The 17,399-nt window shown below is 55.8% G+C and overlaps 3 protein-coding genes across 4 annotated transcripts; 1 reads left to right on the top strand and 2 right to left on the bottom strand.

Annotated features, from left to right (window-relative positions):
- Positions 1-50: 50 nt before the first annotated feature.
- On the bottom strand, positions 51-13,231 carry H310_00122 (hypothetical protein; the record flags this gene model as incomplete). The annotated part of the gene is made up of 13 exons (XM_008862763.1): positions 51-506; positions 557-3,295; positions 3,346-4,182; positions 4,244-7,004; positions 7,061-7,566; positions 7,619-7,850; positions 7,900-8,200; positions 8,264-9,606; positions 9,656-11,277; positions 11,315-11,743; positions 11,807-12,421; positions 12,476-12,749; positions 12,807-13,231. 13 exons carry the CDS (start codon positions 13,229-13,231, stop codon positions 96-98), a joined length of 12,495 nt encoding a protein of 4,164 aa, XP_008860985.1. The 3' UTR covers positions 51-95.
- A 1,123-nt stretch (positions 13,232-14,354) lies between these two features.
- H310_00121 lies at positions 14,355-16,509 on the top strand. Of its 2 annotated transcripts, XM_008862762.1 has the most exons (2): positions 14,355-16,040; positions 16,089-16,509. In XM_008862762.1, exons 1-2 carry the CDS (start codon positions 14,359-14,361, stop codon positions 16,333-16,335), a joined length of 1,929 nt encoding a protein of 642 aa, XP_008860984.1. In that variant the 5' UTR covers positions 14,355-14,358; the 3' UTR covers positions 16,336-16,509. The 2 variants fall into 2 exon arrangements, with proteins under 2 accessions (XP_008860984.1, XP_008860983.1); XM_008862761.1 differs by having other exon boundaries at positions 14,355-16,509.
- Positions 16,348-17,393, bottom strand: H310_00120 (hypothetical protein). The gene has a single exon (XM_008862760.1). The coding sequence runs from the start codon at positions 17,349-17,351 to the stop codon at positions 16,533-16,535; it is 819 nt and encodes a 272-aa protein (XP_008860982.1). The 5' UTR covers positions 17,352-17,393; the 3' UTR covers positions 16,348-16,532.
- Positions 17,394-17,399: the final 6 nt, after the last annotated feature.

The following is a 17,399-nucleotide window of genomic DNA, read 5'->3' as shown; positions in this document are numbered from 1 at the left end:
TCGGTTATGCATGTCCCGCGAGGCCCCGAACGACTGCTGGCGAACGAGAATCGCAACAATCAAGAAAGTGGATTTCACACACTCAACTAACTATCCTAAATGTCGAGCTGGGTCAGCATGGCGACGCCCCGGCGAATCCAATGCTTTTGGTTGTGTTCTTGCGCCATGGGGACGCGGATGAACATTACGAAGTTTGTCGAGTGGCCGGTCGTCGACAGCGTCCCTTGGCGAAAGCTCGTCTTGTACACGGGGCACATGTACACATGGGCTGTGCCCTTGGGGTCCGAGTCCTTGACGGGCTCGATGTGGTCGCGCCGCTTCGGAAGGAGAAGGATCATCGGCATCGCGACATGCAACTCCCGATTCCGCGACTCCACGATCGACATGGAGGAGTTTTCCCAACGCGCTCCTTCCATGAAGAGACCGTAAATGTAAGCTCCGTCCGGCGCGCGGGATGTGATGGCACTGGATGCTTCGGCGGACAGCACTTGCATGTCAAAGCCGCACTGGGGGAAAGGAGCGACTTAGTCCTGCTTGCGGTCAAGGGACACAGTACCTGATCGATGGGCTGCGTGTGCTTTCGGGCAAAGTTCTGAAGCGTGCCCGTGATAAAGGCTTGTGTGAAGAAAAAGCCTGATATCCAGTACGTGGTGGGGCTTTGCTTGGCATCGATCCACTTTTGCAAGAACGAGAGGCGCTCCAAAAAGTCGGTGACCCAGCTTCCAAGGGGCTTTAGGGACGGGTATGCACAACTCGACCACATGACTGGCACTTGTCCATTCACCATGCTGTTGCCCATGGCTTCTAACTCGGCAGAAAGGACGACAAGGCCTTTCAGGGCTCGCTGGACTTCCTTCAGACTTCGGGAAATGACAACGATCAACCGGTTGAACCGAATGAGCTCTTGGGTTAGCACAGTGTTCATGCTTTCGTCGTAGCTCACGGGGAAGTCCAAGTCGGCCTTTTCCGTGTCAAACACGGGCGGAATACGATGGCTAATGTCGGACGCCGCCTCCGCCAACGATTGATCCCACGACTTGCCGCCGCCGCCGCTGCTTCTCGGCTGAAGGGACAGTGCCGACTCGAGTAGCAAGTTGGTTTCCGCGATCGCACACGAAATGTTTGCGTTGTCATGCAAGCCAAACACCTCCGGGCCTTCGTTCATCGGGAGCGAATCGATGTACGACAAATACGACGACAGAGGCCCGGGTGGCGGGCAGTAGTACGTGCCCGACGGGCTGAACTTGTACCCCTCGTCTTGGATGGCAGGAGTGTAAAAGTCAGAGAGCGTATTCACGATGCACCGGCGATCCTTGTCGTCGGTGACGCGACCACCGTAGTTGCACTCACCAGCCAAGTAGGCCAAGGCGGCGTACGGAATCGCATCGGTCGCATGGAGGTCGTCGATGCAAATCTTGAGTTGATCCTTGGAAATGTTCAAGTCCGAGCCCGAAAACACATACTTGATATTCCACCCGAGGGGCCCAAACTTGGTGCGTTCGCGGACCGTCGCGTGGAAAAAACACAAGCCAAAGAGGAGGTTCTTGAACGCTTTCGGTCGAGACGACGAGTCAAGCCATTCGTCTGTGAACGTGAGAAAGCTTCCTTTCAAGTTGGCCCGCATGCCTTTGGGAGGTTCGTTGGTCATTTTGACCCCGTTTTGAAGGATAAATGGCGGGAATTGTCGGGACGGCTCGGACGTTAGCCACAGCCGGAACGAGGCATGCACGCGGTCGGGCGTGATTTCTTCGCACAATCGCTCGAGGGTGGGCAGCCAACTCACACTCAAGTGGCAATTTTGGAGACAGACCCAGTTGCCATTGTCAATGGCTTCCGCAATCGCGTTTTCAGCCAAAGGCCCTTGGCCTTGCCCCAACGAGATGACGACAAATTTCTTGGTGAACCCGAGCTCGGCGGCGAGCTTGAGCAGTTCCGACATGGGATCCGCACCCGGCGTCAGCACAAAGATGAGAGGCGTCGCGCATGTCGAGTCGTCATAGCCCGCTTTAAGATCGAACGGCTGCGGCTCGATGAAGCGCTGTCCGATCATACTGGCCACGAATGCCATAACACTTGGGACGACTTTGTCTGGCCGAAAGCAGCGCAGAACAATCAGCTTCTGGAACAAGTCGAACGATGCCACGGATGGAATGGTGTCGAGGTCGGCCATGGGATCGTGCGAGTTGTATGCAGCCACCCACAGCGGCAAATCCCGCACAAAGTTGTCGGAAAAATTGTGGAATGCGGGCAACCCATCCAGCCCGACAATGTCGGCCCATGTCTTGACACTGAGGATGCCGGGACTCGGATTTGGCTTGGTCGTGTCCATCGTCGTGTTGCCAGTAAAGAAGTATCGCAAGTCGCTCGCTTGAATCGTCCCGTTGCCCGTGAGAATTTTGACCGTGAGCAGAAACGCAAACAGTAACTTGTCCTTTTCAAACAACGAACGGCACACATTCACGTACAGCGTGTAGGTGAACTGGTCGTTCAAGAACATCAGCCGCTTGTTCAAGTCCGAGCTCTTCTCGGCCCGCGCAATCGAGTACACAAACAACTGGATAAACCACTCGAGAGCGTACTGGTACATGGGGTCAATCACGGACAGATCGGCAATGCAAAAGAAGAGCTGCGATGCCCGAAACGCCACGGGGGTGTACCCAGCGCGCTTTTCCGCAATGATCAACTGAGTCGCTGCCGCCTCTTGTACCTTTTCTTCGATCTTGGTGGCCGTGACTTTCGATGCGCCGAGGGTTTCAATGAGCCGTTCGTCGTTCAGGATGTTGCCTTCCGCCGTCTGCAGCATGTGCAAGATCGTGTCTTCGATCTCTTTGAGCGTTTTCTTGTTGGCGGCGTCTTCGAGCACAAGTTTTTCTCGCTGCGCTTCGAGAACAGGCTCTTCTTTGGCGACAACGATCCCGAGCATTTGATCTTGCAACCCTTCCTCGGTCGCCATAAAGTTGAGGAGGTTGACTTTGACACACGTTTCGGGGGGATAGTGCGGGTTGCGCAGCTTGGTTGTCAAGTACATGCGAAAGTTGACGTCGTACTCGACCGTGTTGTCGCCGAGACGGATGGTCAGGACGCCCCCAGCCTTGACAATTTGCTTGAGCAGCACAGGTTCCAGCATCGGGTCGATTTCCTCGGGCACGTTTTCAATCAGAAACGGGGCGCCGACCATGATCGCGTTCTCCAAAGCCCGAACGAATCCGGCTTGGGACAGCTTGACGACCTTGACGCCATTCTTGTCTTCCATGTTTTTGATCCATCGGTTCGCTTGTCCTTGGGGATCGATCATCTAGAATTACACTCAGTGGCAAGTCATCGAGTCGTTGACAAAGCACGTACGAGCGGCCATCGGTTGCTTCGTTGCATCATGATGGCGTTGTCGATCGAGAACGAGTCATTCGGGAGCTTGGCAATCGTCCATTCTCGAATCTTGACGGGGTCCCCCAGAGTGGTCGTGAGGCTGTACTTGTCTGAGCACGTAATGCCCTTGTGCTTCAATTCCACGCTCCAGTGGCTGACGGCTTTTTCGCGGAACGTCGACGTGAACGCTCCCAAGTACGCGATGACACCACTACTGAGCATGATGTCGCCGACAACGTTGTCGTACACGATTTGGAGCTTGGCGCTCATTTCTTGCCACCGGCTCCGTTCGCCGCCAAGTCCCCCGATCAATTGGTTGGCACGAATGAGCTTCTTGCTGCAGTCGTCGACTTGAAATTGCAAATCGGCCTTCTTCTTCATCGCGCCGGCCAAGTCAGCTTCAAGCCGAGCAACTTTGTCCAGGACGACTTGCAATGCGTCCTGTTTTGCTTTCAAGTTGAATTGCGCGGTTTCCAACTGCGCCGTCGCGACCTTGAGCGCCTCCCGCTTTGGAGCGACTTGTTTCGACACGCGATTGTACACAATCATGGCATGTACCCACGAACACAGTCCGGAAGCAGCGACACTCGCCTTCTTGATAATCGGCGGCGAAAAGTCCGGGTTGGTCGTGTACGGCGTCACCTTGTTTGCAGTTTCCTCTTGGATGTTGTCCTTGTCGTACTCGAGGAGGTTTTGAAGAAATCGGGTGTCGTTCAAGAGCGTCTTTTGAGCTGGGCCCCAGTAGTCGTCGACCTTTTTGTTTCCCCCGGCTGGATCCTTGACCTTGACTGGAGCTACGCCCATCATGATGCACACCTATGCATGGACAGAGCTGGTGAGGACGACGAGGAGAAGGCGTCGAATCGACGGAGCGCACCGCCTCCATAACGAGCTTGACACCATCGGGTGGTTTCTTCATCGCTTTCACTTCCGTGATGTCGCCCTTGGTCAGCGTTTGCAGCGCTTTCACGGCCATTTCGAGCGCGGGAATCGCTTCTGCAAGACCTGCCTCGCACGACGTTTTGATTTCCATCGCCGCTGCCGCTTGCTCGTTGCATTGCGCTTCTTCGGCGGCGACGACCGTTTTCGTTTCATTCGCGTCCTTTTGCTCTCGTGAAATGGTCTCGAGCAGCGCGTCCGTTTCGACCGTGGCGACTTTTAGCATCGGTTGGAGCGCTTCCAACTCGACTTGCATCTTCTCGACCTGGTCCGCGGTCTCCATGAGCTTGGTCAGCCCGTTGTCGTACCGCTTCTTCATCTGGCTCACTTCCGTTCGCTTTGTGTTGAGGAGCTTCTTGAACGTGTTGATCAACTCGAGATACGACGTTGGCGTCACGTAGTAGTGTCGACGGAGACTTTGGAGAAATTCCTTGGACATTTGGGACACGCGCTCCTGCATGTCGACGCAGACGTCGACGAGCCCAGTTTTCAAACTTGACGGCATCTCGATGTCGACCAAGAAGTGATCCGCCACGCTTCGCAGGGCTTCTTCTGGCCATTCGGTGAACCAGTCGATCGTGCAGCAATTCACCAAGGACGGAAACATCCGCAGCCGGCGTCGAAACGCATCCCCAATTGGGCTCAACGCGAGCACGACATGCAGATTCGTGCGACATCGCGACACGAAAAAGTTGTACACTTCGGCGGCGTTGCCAGTGTTGAGCCCAGCGGCACTCGCCGCGCTTTCCAAGCTTTCGTTGATCGTCATGAGCTCGTCGTTGGCCCACAAGTTGGCCACTTCCCCTGTGTTCAGGATCCCATTAATGTCTTCCAGATACCCCTCCTCGACGATCTGGGTGTCGCTGAAGAGGAACACGGTGGGCTGGTTCGCCACCCCGCTGAGCTGCAGCACCTTTTTCAAGTCGGCGCGCCAGTCCGTCCTCGAGTACGTTTTCGAAATCTCAATTTGGAACAGCTTGAAGTCGGCCATCGACACGGCCAACGTTGTGAGTGACTTGCGACCGCTGCCACCGACCCCCACCAACAACGAGTTTCCGTAAGGTTGGTGAATCACGCGGCTGATGCGCGCGACGTGCTCGATCGCGTTCTGGAACAACACGAGGCTCATCGGCGCGGACGTCATGTTATTGAAGTCGTCCAAGTACAGTGACATGGACGATTGCAGCAATTCCCGATCGCGGAGCTCGGCGTACACTTTCTTGTTGGCTTTGGCGTCGCCAAAGTTGCCATAGATGAGCACGTCATTCGGTCCCCGGACGTCTTTGATGTAGGTGAAGTTAAAATGGCGGTGCACAGTCTCCCCCAGTACTTGTTGGAACCACGTGCGGTCTGGGGCGTCGATCAATCGGTCGTGAAACACGCGAAGGCACTCGTGGCTCCACAGCCGCACAACGTCCTTGGGTTCCTTGAGCACGTCTGGCGTGCCTTGAGAAATACCTTGAAACACTTTGGACAAGTCGCGCAAGTTGAACGTGTAGTGCGACTTGGCCGGCGTCGGAAGCAGCGTCGACGAGATGCAGTCGTAAATGTCGATCGTGGCCGCGACCAACGGCGTCGTCAGCGCTTTAATGGACGCTGGAAAGTTCATGAGGAACCAGTCGCTGATCTTGGAAAAGATCAACTTCAAACTGGTCGTGTCAAACGGAACAAAGTTGATCAAGTTGAAATACCGAATGTACCGCTGGGTGATTTTGGTGCGGCCACCACCTGGAGGGCCCATCGCAGCCATGAATTGAACGTCGACGAGTTGCAGGAACGAATTGTCTTTGCGGTTGTACCAGCCACCATGGCCCATCCACTGGCGCAAGATTTCAATCGGCGGCTGGGCGCCGTACGTTTCCTTTGCAGGCATGTTTAGGTCGTCGACAAAAATCACGCAACTCATTCCCAGGGGCGGACCCAACACGCCCTTTCGTCGTTTGTCCAGTTTGCTCTCGATAATGTCCTGGGTTTGATTCGCGCTCGTCTGGGCGCTAAAATTGAGAAAGATGGACGAAAACGACTCGTTGAGCCCGGTCAAGAGCTTCTTTTTGATCGACACGGATTTGCCGGTGCCAGTGTCCCCCGTGCACATGACGTGGTAATGGTGCGTGAGCAAGGTGTCCAGGAGCCACGCGTTGCGCTCTGTATCGATCGTGGGTACCAGAATCGACGTGTACGGCATGTCGCGGGGAATGGATGACGATGAAGACGCGTCCATCCAGTTGAACCACGCGGCTTTCTTCCCGTCAAAGCGGTAGTCGTAGATCGTCCCGTCGTCTGGAAACGGGACGTTTGTCGCCCGAGGAATGACGTGGTACCCAGGGTTCTTGAGCACAAAATTCCCGTACGCTTCGTTGGTATCGGCCGAGATCGCACCCGACGTGAGCTCTCGAAAGTACACGTCAAAGAGTTGACGGGACTTGGTGTCGACACACGCGCCCAACGACCAAATGATGGCCGTGAAAAACATGCCTTCCAACACGCTGTTGATGTCGGAGCTCAAGTTTGTGGTCGGGATGTCCAAAATGCACTGGAAGAGTCGAATGAGCGACGCCACTAGCTCCAAGAACGTCACAGGAGTGGGCACAACGCAGTTTTTATCCACGAAGAAGAGCAGCGGCGGCACGAGCCACTCGAATAGATTTTGAATGTATGTTGCGTTTGGGCGAAGCTCTTGAGCGAGGGTGTACTCCAACCTGCGTGCGGACACGTTGAGACAGAATGTCGAGAGTAGGCAATGCGGTCGTCGTACCATGTCTTCATGAGGGTTTCCCACCCGAGGTTCTTGGGCTCGAGGAAGATCATCCCGACGCGACTCACTGTCGCCGGAGACGCCTCTTCGAGGTCTTCGGTCTCGAACATCATTGTCATGCGGTCCGTCATTTTCACGATTTCCCCGCTCATCAAGCACAGCTTTTTGTTGTCATCCAGGACGGTGTTCATGTTTTCGATCCAGACGGCGTCGACAGGACCATCAAACATGACCCATTGTCGATCGTCCGTGGTGTCCCGCGCACAGTCGCGGTACGTCTTGGCCAGGACGCCGTCGCTCCATTCGTGCGTGTTTTCGTCAAAGTTCCCGTACAGTTGACCCGACGTGATCGACTTGGGGTTCATCGTGTGGATGTGGACGAGCGATTGATTCTTGCCCTCGCTTTCGTTGTAGACGGCGGTAATGGCAGCGGCCAATGTGTGAACAATGCACGTCTTTCCACTGCCAGTGATGCCGACCACCATGAGTCCGTGGCGCACCAACACCTATCGCGCATCCATCGGTCGGCATGTCGTGGCGCGTTCGTTCCTGTCATACCGTTTCATAAAGCTGGACCACCTTTTGCTTGAATTCTATCTTGGGTTGCAGCCTCGTGAGGGTGTCGGGGGCGATGCTGATGCCTTGCGTGCACATGAGATCAATCATAGGAATCAATCGGCCGTGGTCGGGGGAAGGAATGTCCGCGCCTGGAAACAAGTCGGACGTGATGCCACGAAAGAGAGGCAAGTCATCCGTCGTGAACTTGGGTAAGTTGACGTCTTGGACCGAGCTACATCCTCCGGTCGTAAAAGAACTCGGTCGTCGACTTGGCGACGTACCGCAACACGATTTTGTCTTCGGTCCAGAACGGGTCGTCGCCCAATTGCTGGCGCAAGTTTCCGGCCGCGACAAGAATCGAATTGACGGCACGCATGCCGTAGTCGTAGTGCTTTTGCGAACTCAGTTGCTCGGAACTCAATTGCAACACTTGGGTCAACTTTCGCGCATTGGCACGCGCGTTGGCAAAACCGAACGAGTACAGGCGGATCTCCGAAATTAGAGCGTAGTCTGGCACCATCATAGCACACGGGCGAAAGAGCGCCTTCAAGTTGTCCGGCAACTCGGCACGACCAGCGTACCCTAGTCGACACGGGCGGCGTTGTATCACACTGGCGACGTCAGTTTCTCCATGGATTCACGTACCAGGATTCATCGTGATGAACACGTTGGCGCTTGCGTTTAGTTTGATGTACGTGCCTTCAAACATAAACTTGTCCACGTTGGCCTTCTTCCCTTCGTTGATGGTCAGGATTTGCTGGGCAATGACAGACAACACTTCGATGTTGATCCGATTGAATTCGTCAAAGCAGCACCACGAGCCGCATCCTGCCAGGCCTTTGAAGAACTTGGCCATCGCCAAGTAATCGAGCCCGTCCGAGCAGTTGAATACGACGCACTGGATCGCTATGGCTTTCGAGAGATCCTTGACCGTTTCCGTTTTGCCTGTCCCGGCCGGGCCTTCCGGGGCACCGCCGTACAACAAGTCGATCGCGCCCATCATCGTGCGGTAGCACCGATCGGTCAGCGGCGTGATCACCAGTCGCATCGTGTTGCCAAGGTACTCGTAGCCGTACTTGACTCGCGCGTTGACGATACGAGCTTGGAGGTCCATTTCGCCCTTTGTCTTGGCACCTTCGATCCAGTAGTACCGAAGCTGGGATATCCACTCAAAGTCCTGGTCGTTCTCAACGCCTTTTTGAATCATGTGCGCAATTGTGTCGCGGGCGTGCACGTCAATCACAACCAATGCGCCGATGGTGGTCCGTTCAAGTTTTGTGAGGTTGCCGCGGACCAACATGACGACCTTGTCCAGCTGCGAGTTGAGCACCTCGACGTACTCTTTCAGGCCTTCGTTTCCCTTGTCCACGATCGCTTTGTTGACGTCTTGCGTCCAGTACACTTGCGACGCGCCGAGCACGATTTGGGCGGGCCACTTGAGAATCCACTCTTCTCGGACTTCGTTCGGGTACGTCCCAATGGCACGCATGGTGTGGTCACGGATCGTGTCCCACTGATACACCTCGAGCTCGAGCAGCCACATCTCGACGTTGCCTTTGGTCTTGGCGCTTTCCGGGTTGACAGTGTTCTTGAGCAGCACCGTCTCGCCTTGGCTTGAAATCATCTCCGTGATGAGCAGCACATTCGTGAACGTGACTTTGTTGATCCCTTCAAAGCATTTGCCTAAATGGGGCTGCACTGCCTTGGGTTCCTTCGTCTGGCTCAAGATCTCGAGAAGCTCGTCATTCGACAAGAAGAAGAACCGAGGAAAGTACAGTCGCTTCATTTCCAAGTAGTCGTTCAGGCCCTTTTGAATCTCGTCGAGCTTTTCGTTGGCCTTTTGGAACTTTTGGAGCAACTTGTCCATGTTCATCACGTTCATAAAGTTTGGGTCCGCGACTGTGTCCTCCATCGTTTTCCGCCACAACGCGTCCACGGACGCAAATCGCCGTGCTTCCGTTGGCATTTGCCGCATGATGTCCTCGGAACTACACACGGCTCACGTGAGACTCAAAAGGACACACGAGAGAATGGAACCTGAAGATCGCTTCCAGGTACAACCACGTGCGCTGGCACGTCATCCACTCGTCAATGAGCTGTTGCGAGTACTGCAGCTTCTTTTCCCACGCTTTGCACTCCTTTTCAATGTTCTTGACGTAGGGCGACCCCCGCATCGTCTGCGTTTTGACAATGTGGTCGTCCAGGAGAGCAATGATGTCGTCGACGCTTTTGATCAAGTACGTGCCAGTCTCACGGTATGGGAGGCACTCAAACTCGATCGGCTCCCACTCGCTGATCATGGCGCTGAGGTTCTTTTCCAATGTGTACTCTTTCTCGGCGACCATGCTCACTTCTTGAATCGTTTCAATGTGCTGCGTGATGCCTTTGTCCAGGAGCTGGTTCAACGTGAGTTCTTCGTCCGTTTCTTCCAGGCCAATTTTGTTGCGCAGGAGTTCCCAATGGCGCTCGCGCAAGGCCGGACTCGCTAGCGACTGAATCACGGGCAAATACAACCGAAATTCGTCCGTGCGTTCGCGTAAGATGAGCGCGACTTCGGCGGACCCTGGCGCCTCGTCGGCCAATTGTTTGCTCAACTTGTAGCTGGCTTTCCACCACTCGGTCACGTTGGTGTCAATCTCGGGCCCCTTGAGCTCCAGGAAGGGTCCGGTCAGCCACGCCTGCTTGCTAATGTTGAATTCGGAGCACATGGTCCAGAGGCGGTAGTACGGCTGAAAGTCCGTTTCCAACTTTCCAATCATGGCGTATTCGGTGGGGCGGAACCCAAACACGGCTTCGCGCTGATTGAAGTTGTCCGCTTTGGCCTTGGCTTCCATGATCGAGTCGTACAACGTGGACGCGATTTCCACGTACTTTTCCGTGCGGTCGATCTCACCGTACGTTTTGAACAACGCCACTTCCTTTTCGTACCTCTCTAGGTCCAATTCGAATTGTTCCTTCTCCAGCGCAAGTTTGTCCATCATGCGAAGCTTGTCCTCCTCGAGCGCCGAGTCGCACGTGTCGGCGGCATGCGCCACCCGCAACGGCCATTCCTTCGTGCTCCATGCCAACCGAAAGTCGTCGTCCGATATGGTGTGCGAAAACTCGCCGAGCGCGTTCAGCCTGGCGTGGATCTCGTCAACTTCTTTCTGGATGCCAGCAATCGTAATCTTGCTTGCGTTGACAAAGTCCTTGAGCGCGGCCAACTCGGCTTCGTTGGTCGGTTTCTCCGTGATTCGTTTCAAGATGGCCTGGTACCGTCGGCTGATTTCGACGTTCTTGTCGCGGGCGTCGAGCACAATGTACTCAATCAAGGCGTTGCGGATGGCAATGCTCTTCTCTCGCAACGTGGCTTTGATTCCGATCGTGTTGACGCACACGAGTGGAAATGACGTTTGGTCAAAGCTGAGTGTTTCAACTTCGAGCACGAGTGAATGGAACTGGCGAATTGCGTCGCACAGAATGTCCAACGGGACCGGGGCCGGGTGATCTTTCTTGAACTGCTTCATGTACGTGGCCGCGTCCATGCCAAGCAGTCGGGCATGTTTGGCGTATGCGTCCGTGATGGGCTGAACCTGTGCGAGGGAGTCGCCAAGGCACTTGAGGATGTCACGGCGCGCAGTGCCCAGTTTCGACACGGTTTCTACCGCGAACATTGATGTCTGGCCAAGGTTTTGAAGGCGGTCGCTTACCGTAGACGATGTCGTTTTTGACGGTCAGGTCGAACAGCTTGACGCGATCCAGATTCAAGAGCGAGAGCAAGTCGTGGTCGATGACCTCCATCTCACTCACGTTGTGCACCATCGTTTCGAGCGGCGTGAGCATAGCCGCCTTGATGTCGTTCTGCGACGGATTCATCTCGACGTCGCCGTCGCTCGTTACGACCAAGTGCACGTCAAACAACGACGTGACCGGGCTGTTGGTCTTGACTTTGGCATGCACGAGCTTGACCCAGGCTTCCGTCGACTGCTCGACAACCACGCGAATTTGAGACGCCATGCGGACGCGAATGCTCATGAGGAGCCGCTTGAGCTCCCCAACTTCGTACTCGTCGCGGTCTGAAATGAAGAAATCGTATTCGTCTTGCAAGCTGTCGACCAAATTTTCCGATATTGCACGTCGCCAGTCCTATGCACTCTATCAGATCCACACGACTCTCGTAGCAATGTCGGCGGTCCATGGCTGGCGTACCACCGAGAGCATTTCCGTGATCTTGGCGCAGTGGGCGACCTGAATCTCGGAAAAATCGAGCAGGCGGCACGGCAACTGCAGCGCGTCAAACGTGGTCGCGCAGAACGTCAGATGAATGAACGCACTCTCCCATCCGTGGTAAACCTTCATGAGGACGTTGAGGAACCCAGCGGATGCGGTGTAGTGCTTGGTAGCAATTTTCTTGCGGAACCTGGGGAATCCGATGGTGTCGGGGATTTGGATTTTGCCAAACTCGGGGATGGCCGGCGGCAACGGCACGGGGGTCAAGTTGAGCGACTTGTACTTTTCCAGGAGTTGCTTGTCAAAAGTGAGACGATACCACAGCACGGCTTTCTTCATCGTGCGAGTGTACTCGCGGATGACGACGTCGGTGAGGTTGCGAAGCAGCTGGGCATGCGTTTCTTCGACGACAACGTCGGGCATGAGGCCGTCGACGACGCGGCGGTGGATTCCTTCCAGCGTTGTGCGGCCCATCGCCCTTGGTTCCATGACGGACTGCTGCGCTACAAAGTAGTCAAAACGCATGTGCGCTTTGGCATCTTCGCGCCGCCGAATGGCTTCGTCGATCCGGTTTTGAAATGCCGTTGGCTCCTCCTGCAATCGACGGTGCCACGTTGAGCAGGAGGTTGGTCATACGAATTGGCATACCGTGTCGAATCGCAAGTTGATACGGCGGACGGTCTTGTCTTTGTCGGACCCCTGAAACTGAATTGTGTACTTTTCCGTGTCTGGATTGTACGACAGAATGAGGCACGGTCGCCAGCGCCACTCGCCCTTGACAAAGTATGGTGACGCCCCGGTTTTGCACTCTTTGAGCAGTTCTTCGGGGGACTTGGTGTCGTACTCGGAGCTGTCAAACTGATGGAGCGGAAGCTTGGACTGGTCGAGTTTTAGGTATTCGTCCAAATCGGCGTTCGATTCCCTGTTCAAACCGTTCGTGGTTGGAGTTGTCGTGCATTACCAAGGTCGACAACTTTACCGTTCTTTCTTCGCCGCGGACGAAGCATAATCGTCAATTGCAGCCAACATGTCGGCGTCGCGATCTCGAATGGGTGCAGTGGTGTACACCTTACCAGGAAATGGCCGAATCGGTTCCGGTCCCATGAGAACTTTGGTGTGCTCTCGGTGCTTGAGCTCTTGCTCGAGCACGGCGGCATCTTTCCACTTGTGCGGCATGTTTTTATGGTCGACATGCGAATCCTTTCGTCGGCTGGCGTTGGCTTTAATCGTGTCGTGCTTGGCCTTGGCTTCCTTGCGTAAGCGCTTGTGCAGTTTGAATCGCTGTTCGAGCATCAGCCTTGCCTGTTCGGCTTCGTCCTCTGGCGTCGGCGTGTTTGCCATGCTGTCCAAGCTCTCAACCGGTCCTGCATCCTCGATGCCCAGGCTATCGCGGTCGCTCTCCATGCCAGCACGCAGTCGCACAGGGCCTTTCCGTTTCTTCCCAAGTGACCTTTCGATTTGGATACGCCACGATGCGATCTGATTGGGCCTCCGTGTAACTGCTGGATTCAGAGAGGCGCACGGCGCTTGACCATGTTACTCTCAATCCGCCACCTCGGATGAGGAGGTCCGACGTGGCGCGGCCACAATGCTGTGGACTCACGAGACTGGTAGGGAGAATGAGAGGGAGGGATTCACGGAGTACACGCTGTACTCGCGACAGAGCCAGTAGTGGTACCGTCCGCGCAATCCCGCAAAACCTCGGGATGGTATCATGTCTTTGTGCATGGTGGTGTGAGATTTTTCAAGCACGGTTGCAAGGCAGTGTTGAGCTGGCTACAGTTGGGATGGACAAGCAATGGTGGGCAAGAATGGTCGTCCTGGTTGAGCTCCCATGGCTTGACACAAGGAAAAGGTTGTATTTTACCATTGTAGCCTCACGGGGGAGGGTCGTGGGGCGGTTCTCGTTTGTAAAACTCATGCGACCGGCCTCCCTGTGCCCTCCCACCGCTCTTGTCGAGGCGTACGTGGGTTGGAGGTAACGTGCTGCCGCAAGAGGGCAGCCTTCCGATTGGGTGTGCAACGGAGCTGAATGGACCGGCTGTGCATTTCCCAAACTTGGAGTACGAGACCGTCGCAGGCACTTCGTGCGCGCGGAGCTTGCTTTGATAGAACGCACGTACCCCGTTTGCACAACATGATGCCTCGCGCAGATTCCATTCTTTCGACTCGATCGAAGAGTCGAGACACATCCATGTCGTCGGTCTTTCTCGTACGGCGGCACAGCATCGATCGGCAAGTTGCCATCGTCGTGGTGTGGGCGCATACTTCGGGGTCGCAAAGTAATACGTAAACTCCGCTTGCTTGGCGCAGAAGCGTCCTGCTAATGCGTGGCCCATGGAATCTAGTCAGAAAGACTCGGAGCGCGGCAAGGGTGTTGGGTCTCCGGAGTCCAGCGCCCACCCACTCACCATGTCGCTGAGGATAGTTGCTCTTCGAACATTCGCTTCCTTTGTCGCACTTACAGGAATTGTAACTGTTCTCCAACTGGTTGTAAGACAAATCCCTGTCATTTTCAAATCCGTGTCGCCATGGGCCCGAACGATGTGCTGTCGACGCTGCGGCGAACGTTGCAGGCGCCAGCGGTCTTTACCTCGAGCGTGCGCAAGCTCGTCAAGTCCAAGGACCTGTCGTCCCTCGACGCTGTCCTGGCGTCGATCCAAGTCGCCGATGACTGCGACGCGCTCCTCCTTCTGTGGCAGTTCCTTCTCGACAATATCTTCCCGGTGCACCCGGAACGCCGCGTGGAAGAAGTTGCGATGCAGCGCTGTCTCGTGGCGCTCCTCGAACGCCCAGAAATCACGTCCAACTCGTCCCGCAAAGTCGACGCCCTCACGTCAGCCACCCTCCACCTCGCCGCCCGGTTGAACGCCCATCCAAAAAAACTCGACGACCTGGACTCGCGCCGCGTCGACACTCAATTTTGCACCCGGTTGCTCGCCTTTGCATACCTTCAACAAGAAACTGTACGGCAGCACGTCGTGTCCAAACTGGCCCAAGTTACGCGGCATCGCGACTGGTTTAAAAAGCCCGTCGCTCCTGCAGGCAGCGCGTTCCCGCACTGGGTGTCGTCGCTAATGCCTATCACAGTACAAAGCACGGACGTGACCACGTTCGAGCAAGCGTTGCTGCATTGGCTGACAGTCGAGACCCCCGTAGACGACAAACCGCTCGTGCATCACAGCCCCGACGAGGCCTTGCTGTTTACATCGCTCGTCGACAGCGGCGAGTGCTTCTTTACGTTTGTCACAAGCTTGATTCAGTGGCGAGAAAAGGACGCCATCACGAACGACCAGTGGGCTGCTTCCATCCCGCACTACGACACTCTCATCACGGTTGCGCTCCGCCTCCTCCACGAAGCTGCATACAAGCGGCAATTTTACGACTTTTCAGCCCCGAAGTATTCGACGCTCATCCTGAACCGCGCCAACCAAGACGCTGTGCTCAGCCTTAGCAGCCACCTCCTCAAGAATGTCGACCTCGTGCACATTTGCGTCCTCGCTTTGTTTGAGTCGACCAACCTCGCCAACCCGAAGAGCGTCGGGTTGTGCCTCGACAGACTCGCGGAATGGATTGCGACTACTGGCATCGTGTGGCTGTCTTCGATCAAGTCGTCGCCGGCCGAGTTCAACTGGACCGTGGCGATTCGATTACTCTTGCATTGTGAGCAAGCTGAAGTCGTGATGCGGACTCTTCACTTTCTGTACAAAGTGCTGGGGCTGCTGCCGTGGGAGCTTCGGCATCGCCTCTTGCGTACACTTGCGCAACGGCACTTTGCCTTGTTCTTGCACTGGCACCGCGACGTCCGGCTCATGTACCACCACATCCTCGTGTATAAGATTTGTCCGCAGGTGCACCGCGCCGTCCTCGACAGCGCAACGGACGCCTTGTTGATGCGGTCCGATCTGCCCTCGATTAGCGACGCCGACGACATGGCTCGAATCGCTTCTACGAACAAGAGCAACACAACTATCGCTCGCGAAGTCCAAGTGTGGCGCAACTTTGACGGGTTGATTGCGCTCGTGTGCTTTATGGAGCGCGCACGTGCAGTGGAGGCCAACAAAGACCACAAACGCGACGTCGAGTTTGCACAAAACCGCGTCAACCAACTGGCAAAGCTCGTGGCTGTTGACGATATCACGGCACGGGCGAGCGATGATTCAGCGTCCGAACTCGACAAGCGGCCAGCTTCGTTTGCGTTCGACCAGGCCCGGTCCGACTTGGACTTGATCATCACGTCCGAGCGGCTCACGCTAACTAGGCTTTCCCGCGCGCCACCACACTTACGCCACATATCGGATGACGAAGTGCAGCACCTCGAGTCGGTCGTTCGCGCTGTATGCCCGTCAGACATTGACGCCTTGTACCCCAAAGAGCTCCAAGTGTACGCACGGAAATCGCTCACGTGCTACTTGACCGTCCTGCAAAAGTATTACGCGGCGTGCGCGGTGGATGCCGCCGGCGACGTGATGTTGAACCACTTGCCTGTGTCCCCATCCCTTGAATAGTCGTGCGCTCGTTGTACAATACCACTGTCTTTGCGCTTTTGAGTGGCTCATGAGGATCGAGTTTTTTCTACCTTAGGCATCCTGCGTCGATCGCAGCAAACACAAGCGAGGTGTTGCATGCTGCGCTCGCTTTCTTTGCTTGACGGACCAATCTGCCCTGTAATTTCACGCACGTGCTATGGATTACTTGTATGTGCCTACTTCATTCGAACGACGGCGTCAATGACTTGGCCGACGTTGTCGAAGGCAGTTGACGGCGTGGCGTGGTCGTACATGTACGCTGGCGCAGATACGATCTTGTTGGTTGTGTCCACGTGCACCTGGTCGAAGTCTTTTTCGACGATCTTGCCCCCCCACGACTCGACAGCGCTGGCCGCGTCTGGTCCCGACGACCACTTGGCGCCACTTCGGCGCCCCATCGTCAGTTCGGCGCCTGGAAAGAGCTTGCCGCCAAGGACGGGTGCAATGCAAATCAATCCGATGGGTTTCTTGGCGGCATGGAACGCCGTCAAGGTGGTGGCGACCTGTGGTTGCACTTGCATGTTTTCGCCGTCAAACGCGAACGAGCTCAAGTTCTTGGCTACCCCAAAACCACCGGGGACTACAACGGCGTCGAACTGGTTCACGTCCAAGAGGTCCAGCTTCTCCACCTTGCCACGTGCAATGCGAGCTGCCTCGACGAGTACGTTGCGCGATTCCTCGGTCATCACGTCGCCCGTGAGATGGTTGATCACATGGTACTGGTCCATATTCGGTGCAAACACGCGCACGTCAGCATTGGCCTTGCTCAAGTGAATCAAGGCACTGACAGCTTCTTGGATCTCGCTGCCGTCGTAGACGCCAGACCCACTCAAGACGACCGCGACACGACGGCTCGGCGGAGCTTCGGCGCTCGTCCCAGCAGTCAGAGCATTGGTCACGGCTGGCTTGAAACGAGACATGGCATGGCGCACGAACGGCACGGCAGCGACGCCAACGGCCATGACGCCGCCTAAGACGACCGCCCGTTTGAGCATCCTTCTGCGACCTTCGTGCCAGTGATGGCGGTGGCACCAGACGATATC

This window comes from Aphanomyces invadans, assembly GCF_000520115.1.
Source record: "Aphanomyces invadans strain NJM9701 unplaced genomic scaffold supercont1.1, whole genome shotgun sequence".
Lineage (NCBI taxonomy): Eukaryota > Oomycota > Saprolegniomycetes > Saprolegniales > Verrucalvaceae > Aphanomyces > Aphanomyces invadans.
Note: the sequence above shows the minus strand (reverse complement) of the source record. Positions and strands in the feature narration are given on the sequence as shown.

What these genes read in the sequence shown, in the direction of transcription:
- H310_00121 (XM_008862761.1), top strand. Translation starts at nt 14,359, where the DNA reads ATGGGCCCGAACGATGTGCTGTCGACGCTGCGGCGAACGTTGCAGGCG.
- H310_00120 (XM_008862760.1), bottom strand. Translation starts at nt 17,351, where the DNA reads ATGCTCAAACGGGCGGTCGTCTTAGGCGGCGTCATGGCCGTTGGCGTC.